Genomic DNA, 11,440 nt, shown 5'->3' on the forward strand with positions numbered 1-11,440 from the left:
AAAAATTGTAATTGTCTGTTTAGCTCACAACCCTAACACCGACTATATCTGTGGTTTACCTGGGCTACTTTCATCCCATGCCTCTTTATTACATTTTTCTTAGACAAATTATAATCATTTTATCAAAGCTAAAGTGTTTAGTTTTTGTATGTTAGTGGTAGTTGAATAAAACTATATATGCACATGCTCATTTCTAATACATTTTTTCCAGTTTTGAAAAGTAGAAAAATCTCTAGGATTGAGTGAGTTAATACTTGCAATTTCAAATTAAATGTATGCTTTTTAGCATATAACAAAATTATGACTGTAATTGTAGATCTTCTGAATCTGAATTAGTAATAAAACAAGAACAACTTTTCAAAATTTTACAGATCTTTCAATTTTAATGTACAAAATCCACTGCTCATTTGATCTAAATTCAGTACCACACGGCACTCAAAGACAATTTCACTTCATCCCGATTTTCCCTTCTTTCTTTTGTTACCAGTGCCGCTTCACCACTCTTTCTTACCCTACGAGCCTGTTGTTTTTGTTGCTTTCGTTTTGCCTGGCTTCTGATACGACTACGAGCTTCTTCAGGGGCAATGCTAGAACAAGCTGTACTCGCGGTGAATCTGGATGTGGATGCAGTTTCAGTATTTGAAAACTTATGATGTTCATTGACATGCTGTCGACTCTCTTCATTCCTGAATGGTCTGAGTTGTCTGTTACTTTTACTAATATCTTCTAATAATTCTGATGGGTGCTCATCATTCTCAGAGCCTCCATCTTCACTTCCTTCATCTTTCATACCTGACTGGTCATTGTCTGTCTCTTTTGACTCGGATGGAGCAGAATGGCTGAGTGGATTTACTTTGTCTTTAACACAACCACTTTTGTCACTGGATTGTGCTGTATCTTCGTTATCCTCATGCACTTCTTTCCTTTGTTCAATATTCAATTCTTCCATCTTGTTCTCCATTGAAGCTACCTCATTGGCATCTGATTGCTCAAGCCACCTCAAAATTCTTGGATCTTTTCCAGGTGGAACTTGTGTGTCATCCTCTTCCTCTTCCTCATCATTTCCTTTATCTGACTCATTCTCTTTCTCTGAATCCGAATCACTTTCTTCTTCACTCTCATTGTCCTCCTCCTCGTCGTCGTCATCATCACCATAATCCTCTAATGTGGTTTCTGTATGTTGTAGGACACCCATTTCATCTAGAGTCTGAAAAATTGGACGAATTATTGCAACAAATTCAGATAGTAGTCAAAATTATGAAAAATTTTCAAACATCATATTAAAATTTGTAGATTATTAATTACCATGATACCAGTTTTGATATTTCCCTAAATTACATGAATCTGACCTAATTTCATGACTCATTCTTAGTCACTGTTTGGCAACTCACTCTATTACTGCCATGTGCTCACTTTACATTTGCATTCCGTTAGTTATACCCAAATTTTAAAAAATGTGAATGAAAGAGCCCAATCTAAATGGTGACAACTTTACTCTGGTTATCATGTCACTGAGAGGCGGACAGAGAAATCAATTTCAGTGACCTATGGATATTGCTTTTTTTACATCATGATTTTGGCAAAACTGGCAGAAACTTATATGCATAGAAATCTTGATAAAAACTATCAAAGAAATTTCATGAATATAAATAACAGAGCAAAAAATATCCAAAGGGGTGAATAAGAATCTTTAGCAATGTTATTTCACATTGATAAATATAATTAAGGGCAATTTGTCTTAGAGAAGGTATTAACCCTCTCGTGTTCAGATTCTTTTTGGGGGAGTAGATAATGAGTTCCCTATATGGCCATGTCAATCATGTAGACATCCTTTGATGATATTAGCCTACTCTTTGATATCTGTAGTCGCCTTTTCGTTTTCTACGGTCACTCATGGATAAACTCCGCCCAGAAACGATTTCATAGGTCCGTCCATCACCAAATTTCAAACTTTTGTTCTCGTGAGATCATAAGTTTTTTGACCGAAGAACGATTGGCTACTGGACATCTTGACCCTTCAACGATTGGTCGTTCTGGCAGCTCACGTGTCAACAGCCGTCAACAATGAATTGAATCATCGTTGATGCAGTGGAAGACGGCCATGGAATAGTTGCGTCACATCGCCACGTTGTTGAATAAATTATCCAGGCATGGTTGATAGGTAAAAAAGCCAAATTATGTTCTATAGACCTGCATGTGAGTCCTGACCAAATTGTCTGAACTTTTTCACACATATCGCATTACGAGATCTTTTATTTTGTAACTCAGTATTTAGTCATATACATTTTTCTTTTGGATTGTCCTACAGCATATATTTATTGTAAAATGTTAAAAAGTACCAAAAATTTATAGGGAGAAGGGACAGCATGGAGGTAGAGTGGTAGTTTGATATTTTTTCAAAAATAAAAATTTATAATTATTTTTTTACATAGACAGATAGGCCTTTAAAAACCATTTAATAAGATACCTTACTTTTGGATCTAGGATAAACGGTTCCAAAGTTATGATGATTTTACTCTAAATTTACTCTTACAAAAAGCTCAAAATTGATTGAGAATTCCCCCACTGGACAGCCTCTCGATAAGGTGACTACTGAATCAAACGGGATTTTAGCATAGAAAAAAAGAGGGTTGGTCACTTGTGGTCAACATTAAACATACTGCACTGTCTTCAATCTTTATGAAATTTGATATAGACATAGACAAATGAATTATCTAGATGCCTTCACTTTTATTTTTTTGGTATCTCAATTTTGAAAAAGAGTTCAAAAGTTTTAAAATGACGTTATTTTTATCAATTTATAATTTTGGATACAATATGTCAACATTGATTTCTATCACATCAAAAGAAATCTTGATCTCTGCCCTTTAAAATGATACCAGAGCCGTTCATATACTGTGAAAAATAATGCAACAGTGATTATGTGAAATTGTGTTATTCAAATTTTAACCCAAAGTTGCGCTCACTTGTCCAATGGCTAATCGGCATCTGTCTACCTACAGACTGGAATCAGTTTCAGTTAGGGCTAGGGTTGAGTGAGTTCCTTGTGAAGCTTGGAGAGAGGATGAGTCTCTGTCTCAGCAGTGAAAACAGCTGCAACAACTGAGTTGTTTTTTTTTCTGGTTTTTTTTCTCTTGTACTTGTGTTACTCACTTTCACTTTGAGAATGCCTCTTTATGACATTATGAATGATTTTCCTTTGCCACCGTAATCGGACCCCCCACAGTAGTTTTAACCTGGAATAATTGAAATTATCTCTAAAGAGCAATAACCATCCCAATCATTAGACTTTAATCCACTGGCAAAAAAAAAAAAAAATTAAAAAATGCAGCACCCGGCTGTGCTGGCTTTCTCACGTACTCCGAGAGAAAATCATCGGTGCAGTCTTTCTCTTCCAGATCCCATTTGAATAGATTTCGAACACCATTCTCAACTGACTTCAGATCCGACAAACGGTCAAAGAAATGTTCAGGCATGATAACAAAAAAATAATGTAAAATATACAACGACAAATCCAGAAAGTTGATTGATAGAGCGAATAAAATTGAAATGTAGCAACGTTCAATTGAAAAACAAAAGTTACTTGAATGGAATACCGAAAGTATGAAAACGAAAGTTAACGAACTGCGCAAGCTCGATTATATCGACACACTTCTCGTTTTTCAGACAGTGAAGAGTTGCGGTCAAATCTGAGACTAGCGAAGTTTCCCGATAATTGCCGAACGAGTGCTTGAGAGTGCCGACAATATTGTCGGCAATCCGACGCCCATTCGTCGGCACTTGACTGCTCACCGCCGGTCGAGTTGGGGATCGCCGACACTCCGACAATTGACGTCACTCGCAATCAGATTACTTTAGCAATAAAAAAATAAGTGATCCGGGAGATCGCAACGACCCTGATTGTCGGAAAACCGACAATTGTCGGCACACATGCAGGTCTAGTTCTAGTTATATTTGAAACAAACAAAGTATATCACTGATCTCGTCTCTTTGAGATATAAAGAATGATATAAAAATCAAGAAAATCGGCCGATAAATAAAAAAGTTGCTAAAAAAAGCTAAAATAAACAAAAGCAATTTTTAAAATCAAATTTATTCGTAAAACAGTTGGTTTTCAACCGATTTTTATGAAACACAGACCAATGTACTTCCTTTTTCAAGCTGATTTCAGCAATGTGACTTTCAAATTCCTCAGAATTATATTTTTTACTATTAGATTTTAGCTTTTAGGCCTACTCCATAAGGTGTTATATTCCTTGCATAACAATAGCGTAATACATCGACGGTGAGAAGCGTCTTTGTTTCGGCCAGCTGGATAGATAGCCTGTGATTGGTCGAACACTTTGGGATGCTTGATTCACGATTCTACACGAACGGACCCCGGCGGTCTATCAAAGAGGTGTAACAAATTTATTTACCGACTATTTTTCTTGGTAATAATTTCGCATCAGAAAAAATAACTCTGAAGTTCCTATCTCTTTATTACAATAAAATTGATACCTCGAATGACAAAATCGACCCACAAATAAGGAAGTTATAAATTATTCATGTTTTTAAAAGTTTACAATAATGGTCTTCAAAGTCATTTTTCATCACCAAAGTCGTAATTTTTTACCGATTTTTACCAAACAAAGTGCAATGTCAATGATTTTCACCCGCAAATAAAATAGGATTTAAATCGCAATTTCTGAAACGTATTTTCTTTTCTGTCGGCAAATTTATAAAAATCAAAGCTGAAAACACCCTGCGGCAGTGGCAGGGCCTGTCATTTCCTTCACAACGATTGGATTTTACTTACTGAGGCCAGTCTTGACTACCCCGCCCATGAATATTATGCCGTTGGCGGTTTTTGTCGGGTTGAATCCTAAAGAGTTAAGCTTTATTGACAAACAAAAGGAGGACTACACAAAAGTAAATTAATATCAATTATCATACAAGCCTCATCAAGGAGTTCAAATTAACATTGTGATAGTTATTATGGATGGCAATGATTTGAATATGATTCTGCTTTAACAAAATCAAGGAAGACTGCATAATAACATTCTGGACCTTAAGGGATTTTCACTGCGACTAACACATTTGTCTCATCATAACAATTTTAGTGTGCATACAGTAATTAATACCTTCTCAAAAGCTTCAGCAAGTTCCTTTGTGTATCCGCTGGCAGCCACCTCAACATCAACACTGTCTATCCTCCTAAAAAATAAAAATTAATGTTAAAGTTCAAAAAAGGAAATCAAAATTCATTACTCTATTAACCTTAGAATAATCAAAATGAAAATGAAAATTAAGTGAGAAGAAAAGTAGTTTTACAACAGAGATAAAGAAAACAGAACTTGACATAAGTCATATCTTATGCATTGACTGATCCTTCTAAATAAAATGATTTGCTCTCGAGAAACAATGAATTTTGTCTGATGACATCAAAATGTAAGTAAATGCAAATTTTCTGCTTCAAGCTTTAAAAAATAATTGACGTTGAATGTAAGCTCCAGTTTCAATACTAATAACCAATGATATGGACGCTTCATGTCTCCCTTTAATAAGCAATGAAGACAAACAATAAATTTGACCAAGATTAGGACAAATCATCTCACCAAAAAAATTACTTTCTAATCTTATGTCTCATTCATATTTGTCATTGCTATTTTTTTTTTTCTTCATTTCTTTAATCAATTTTCAGATGGTCAGCATTAAACTTGTCAATGAATATATATAAAGTCACAATGATCAAAAAAGAGAAAATTGTAAAAAGAAATTCTTACTCCAGGTCTGAAAATTTTGGGTAAAGTTCTGACTCATAATTATAGCGCTTTGCGAACACTTTGCGAATACACTGTACATCACGATCAAAATACCTGCGAAAAGAAAAGAAAAGCTTACATACAATTACTTCAATACTTTATCTCAAATCTTATTAATGCAAAAAGAAACTAAATTCAGATAGACCAATTCTAAAATTAATTTTTTAAAACCCAACAATATTGAAGATATATTACTTATTTTGCAGAAAAGGTCCATGTGTTGAATGAGATTTTATAAAAACCCAGATAAGAATTTTTTTTGGGTGTCACCTTGTCCTTTATATTTTAAACTGTTTTCAGCTGTTTTATCTTATCTTACCGTATCTTACTAAAGGCTTAATAGGAATTATCCTTTAAATACAATAGTTTATAATTACAGAATCTCATATAGCTTGCATTGTATCAGTCACAGACAGTTTTACACAACTTTGAATGTCAGGAAAAATGTATCAATATGGCACTGTAAAATCGAAAAATACTATCATAGAATACTGGTAATTGAAAATTGGTCATGATCGAATGAATCATAAATGCACAAAGTTCATAGTACAATGAAATATTAATGACAAAAATAATCATGAAAGTAACAATGATAATAAGCATACATAAGTCTCTGATAAATTATGAGTTTTAACTCATTCAACCTGTACACCAACCAAATCGGTATGGAAAGGTCGACACAATGAAGTGTTTAAAAAAAGAACATGGTGACAAACATGATGCTGATACTGGGGCAGATGGAATTCTGCAAAAAGGTGGACAATTAAGAGCACTACCTTTTAAATTAAGACTGTGTGTCACTACTATGGGGTTTAAAATATGAAAGCCTTAACTTACATTTCAGCATTAATATGGCTCGTTGAAATCATTTGAGGAAAATCAATCATAGTGATTCTGTCTTTATCATCGAGCATCAAATTGAATTCATTAAAATCCCCATGGATGAGGCCGTGGTTTCCCAGTTTGACAATGAGCTCCATACACTCATTGAAAACAGTGGCTGGATCCTCAAGCTCATGGACTTGACACCTGGCACAAGCAGAAATCAAAATATGCATGTGGATTGGAAATTTCAGAAAAATAAAAAATATACTGACCTATGGTACCTATTACATACAATGTGAAAAATTTGAATAGTAAATGATAAATGTGTACCATGAAGTGTTAACTGGCAAAGCCAAAATGATGATAGTCTCTTTAGACTGCTGAAACTCTATTGATATACTTTTTTTTTAAAAAAGGGGAGAAAAAAGTAAAACATGTTGGATTCTTTTCAGTTTATTAAGTTTTACTGGAGCAGTTTTGAGTGATTGGATTACACTGTAAATACATAATCATTACAATCATTATCATTATTCCCAGTGCTTTAAATGGTGGTTTGGGGGGCATTGGTTGATTGGATAAGGCACTGCACCTACACCCAAATGACCCAGCCTCCTGTCATCAAACCATTTTTTCAAAGTTAGAGAACCTATTGCCCTCTGTGGGATATTGCAGGGGGTGGAGGACAGATGTCTAAATTATTTCAGTCTCTCACCCCCCCCCCCCCCCCCTTCAACCTAACGACGAATGTGCCCTTGGCATGAATTAAGGGAATTTATTAAAACATTAAAAAAAAAAAAAAAGTAACACTGCTCAGCTGATGCTCACATTGGATGGCCACTTAAAAGTTCCATGACAACCGCATGTCTGTTGGTCTCCACAGGTTTAGGTACAGGAAACTTTTTGTCATATAAAGCCTGAAAAGGAACGAATAAATATTTATTTATTCAAAAATGAGAAACATTTTCTCTTTTATACCAGCATTAAATGAGTTGCTCATTAAAAGCAGAAGTCAAATTACATAAAAAGCCCATAAATATGCAATTCTGTAAAATGACAAAGCACCAAATCTCAAGTCTGTAATTCATTGAAGAAAAAATATTTTACGAATAGTGAAATTCATAGCAATCAGTTTTAATCAACAAAAATAGTGATTCTTTTGTTTCTTATATTTTGCTTGACTAATGAGGATCAGTCCCTCTATACACGACCACTTTTATTCTTTCTGGTTGAGCTTGAAAATCTTTAATATATGTGTCAACACATGAAAGTTAATAATTTCTGTAAAATGCCTTTCTAAATTTAAAACACTAAATGTAATAATAGTTATAAGACCTAGACTTTTGAGAGCAACATATGGTCTTGGATTAGGTCATCAGCCTGATAAAAGGTTGGCCATTTTGCCAGAATCGGATAGAAACATACATACTTTTTAAGAATGTAGCAATAGTTTGAAAGATGAGCTATTTGGGAAGGGGGGAGGGGGAAGAAAATAATAATAATTGGAAGCCAAAAATTTTACTTAACAAGTTTTACCTTCATATAGGCAAATTCCTTTGTAGCAGCAAGTCGACTTAAATACAACCAGGAAGCAGATTTCCTGTATTTCAAGTAGTCTCTTTTATTTTTTATTTGTCTGAAGCATGTGCGTCCTAATCTGAAGTATGGAAAAAAAATACTTGAATGAGAAAACAAAGAGACTAAATGTGAAAGTCTTACCCTTAAACTACTTACACCATGAAAACACCCAAAAAGCTTATGATAATTTAAAAATTAAGGTCCAGGTCAAGTCAACATTTAAAGTGATTTATCACCATAGTGTAACTGGACTGAAATGAGAAGATACAGAACAGGAGGAATATTTCTCCTTTTCAGAGTTCTAAATATAATCAATAAGCAAAACACTCCCCCCCCCCCCTAAAAAAAAAAGAAATGACCAGACCCCCCCCCCCCTCCCCACCAAAAAAAAACTAGACTGTTGTCTGAACCAAAAAAAAAATAATTCTGTACTCATAGATGTCAACAAACATTTATTTCGAGATCTTTTTCATTTGTTGAAATCTTTCCCTCTATCAATTTTTTTTTTGTTGGAGAGGGGTTTATTGCATAGAGAGTCAATAATTTGAAGTGAGTTGATGGGAGATTACAATAAAGGTTGACTTGTTGAAATGCATGGTCTCATCTTGGTATCCACAATCTCTTAGACAATTTCATTTGCAACCATAAGTGCAGTTCAAACATACCTGTGAAATTTAATAGCATGTTGTTTCTCATTTTCATCAGCCACAATGTATACATCTGCAAATAAAAAGAGAAAAGGAAAACCACACACACACTCAAATAAGGAAATCAATGGAGTATCTCTTCAGGTAAGATCGCATTACTCCAGTGTTTTTATGGTTCGGTTTTTTTTTGGTTTTTTTTTGGGGGGGGGGGGGGGGGATAATTATTGCCCATTCAACATTGATTGATCACAGTAATAGCTAAAGACTTTTTTTCCCTTCTCAGAAATGGCATTAATTAAAATGAACTGAGATCTTTGAAAATTAGACCTGTAAATGAGCTCTGTAAAAATTGACTGAAACTCTTCTTAATTCATAGCGGAAAAATCCAAAGAATCGAAATGAATAATAAACAGTAAGCTCGCTTGAGCAAGACAATGGCAGAAAACTAATTTCCACGGGAATTAATTAGGCTACTTACCATTGTTCCTTACCTTATAATTAGGTACCCAATCAGTGAAGAAACTAGAAACGGTCAACCAGTTTGTCTACAATGTGAGGCAATCAAGATGTGTTTGTAGCAATCATAAAACTTTCGATTTGAAGGTGTCTACATAACGCACTTCCAGAATTCGCATTTTACTTTTCACCAAGTAAATGTGGTCAATTTTGGCTCAGACGAAACAGTGAAATTTATCGCTCAGTGGCTCATTTAAAATTGGCTACCATTGGGATCACGACAGGTTTGGAAAGTGAAAAAATAATTTCACAAAGGCTGTGTGAAAATACACTGGGATGTGTTCAGACACAGCAATTCTAAAAAGCGTCGCTCAGCCTTGGCAATATATTCATCGTTAATATATAAACGGCCCATGAGCTATGTGTAATGCTGTGGAACATTCCTTATTACCTTACGGTCATTGACTACGATTCATGAATTCTATTTTTCTTCATTTCTTTCTTTCCTTTTTTAAAATGTTTGAATTTGACGAATTGACTGATTTCAGTTAATACTGAGAATTTACAGGTCAGAAGTTAAACTCACCATTAAAATTTTTGATGAACTATAAATAAACCGATACATGTTGGATAGAGCTGTGTCTTAGTCATAGAGCTAAGTGCCTATGAGACCAAATCAGAAACTTAATATTAATATCAAAAATATTTCGTTATTTATAATCATACAAGTTGAGTTGAGATTTTGAAAAAAAAAAACAGGCTTACCTGATTCTTTTCCGATTCCAATTTGATTGCCAACAGAATGAACAGCATTCTTTGCAGTCAATACTTTCAATGCCAAAAAATCATAACCTGCATTTGTCAAGCGATACCCGTGGTCTGAAGATAAAACAAAGACAATACTAAAGTGAATAAAAATTACTATTTATGATTGTTGTAAGGTCAACATTCAAGATATATTTGATATTATAAAAATATAAAAAAAGGTATTGTCTCATTTTGATTACTTATTACAATAAAAAATTGTTCTATACAAATAGAGAACAAATGAGACAAAAAAAGGGAATTTTGTCAACAATAAGTTATATAGCAAACATACATCTTTTCCCGCCTTGAGCATATGCAACAAGACGATGCTTGTGAAGCTCTCGCAACTTTTTATGTGAACCACCTGTTGAAAGATGTGCAATAGCTGCCACCAATGCTGATGGTACAAGTTCATGATTTTTCATTCCCATTTCAACCTGCATGCAAAAGAAACAAAAACATAGGAGAATTATTTGCAATTGTTTCAATGAGACATTAGGGATAAAAGATATAGGAAATTAAGTTTCTTAGTCTTCAGTCTTATGCCCAACCGATTTTAATTATGTAACATTTGCATCATAATTATGTAATAATGTGTTATTTTCAAATGTTTATATTCTTCTTTATTTATGTAAACAAATTGTCCTCAATTAGAAAACGAACATTAGTGTAATTAATATTAATAAGAATTCCATATTGACTGTTATTTAATTCATTTTTAATTTTAATTAACGACACACGATTTCGACTTTCCAATGCTAAAAATAATGTGTAGGGGCAGGGGTAAAAGTGATAGTGATAGGCCTAGGCCTAGTCGATCTGAAAATTTAGACTTTAAATTGTAATAACTACATTTCTAACTAAGAAACAATATCAAAACTGGTTTGTAATCTGTAATCAATGTCGCTGGCTTTTTCATGACATTGGTTTCAAGTTTCATTCCCCATTGCCATTGCCATAGCCGATCATAGCCATAGAGCCATAGATAGAGTTGTTAATTGTTAAGATTAAGAAGAGTGCATAGCCATAATATAATATTGGTTTTCTGAATCATCATTAGGTTGTTCAAAAAATACGTACAGCTGTTAAAACCCTGAAGTCCTCCCTGTTTAAGTAGCGGAGGATGTGAACATTCAATTTCCTTCCCATTTTGTCAGCTTAATTATTTTTCACACACATAAGATAAATAATATGACTACCATGCATGGCATGTTAACATGAAAAGGAAGTTGTAAACACAGTAAACAGTACTATACTGATTGAACTATAACAATGTGATGACTAAAGTTCAACGTAGTTGTAAAAGATCGAAATTTTAAATGAATT

General features: G+C 34.0%; 1 protein-coding gene across 1 annotated transcript; it reads right to left on the reverse strand.

The window, feature by feature from the left end:
• Nucleotides 1-354: 354 nt before the first annotated feature.
• LOC144965970 (serine/threonine-protein kinase RIO2-like) lies at nt 355-11,351 on the reverse strand. The gene is made up of 10 exons (XM_078901888.1): nt 11,195-11,351; nt 10,407-10,551; nt 10,073-10,186; nt 8,870-8,924; nt 8,163-8,283; nt 7,455-7,543; nt 6,642-6,833; nt 5,766-5,858; nt 5,124-5,196; nt 355-1,207 (listed from the first exon to the last, which is right to left on the reverse strand). The coding sequence occupies exons 1-10, from the start codon at nt 11,261-11,263 to the stop codon at nt 419-421; spliced, it is 1,740 nt and encodes a 579-aa protein (XP_078758014.1). The 5' UTR covers nt 11,264-11,351; the 3' UTR covers nt 355-418.
• Nucleotides 11,352-11,440: the final 89 nt, after the last annotated feature.

This window comes from Berghia stephanieae, chromosome 2, assembly GCF_034508935.2.
Source record: "Berghia stephanieae isolate SIO BIC M18660-M18661 chromosome 2, UCSD_Bste_1.3, whole genome shotgun sequence".
Classification (NCBI taxonomy): Eukaryota; Metazoa; Mollusca; class Gastropoda; order Nudibranchia; family Aeolidiidae; genus Berghia; species Berghia stephanieae.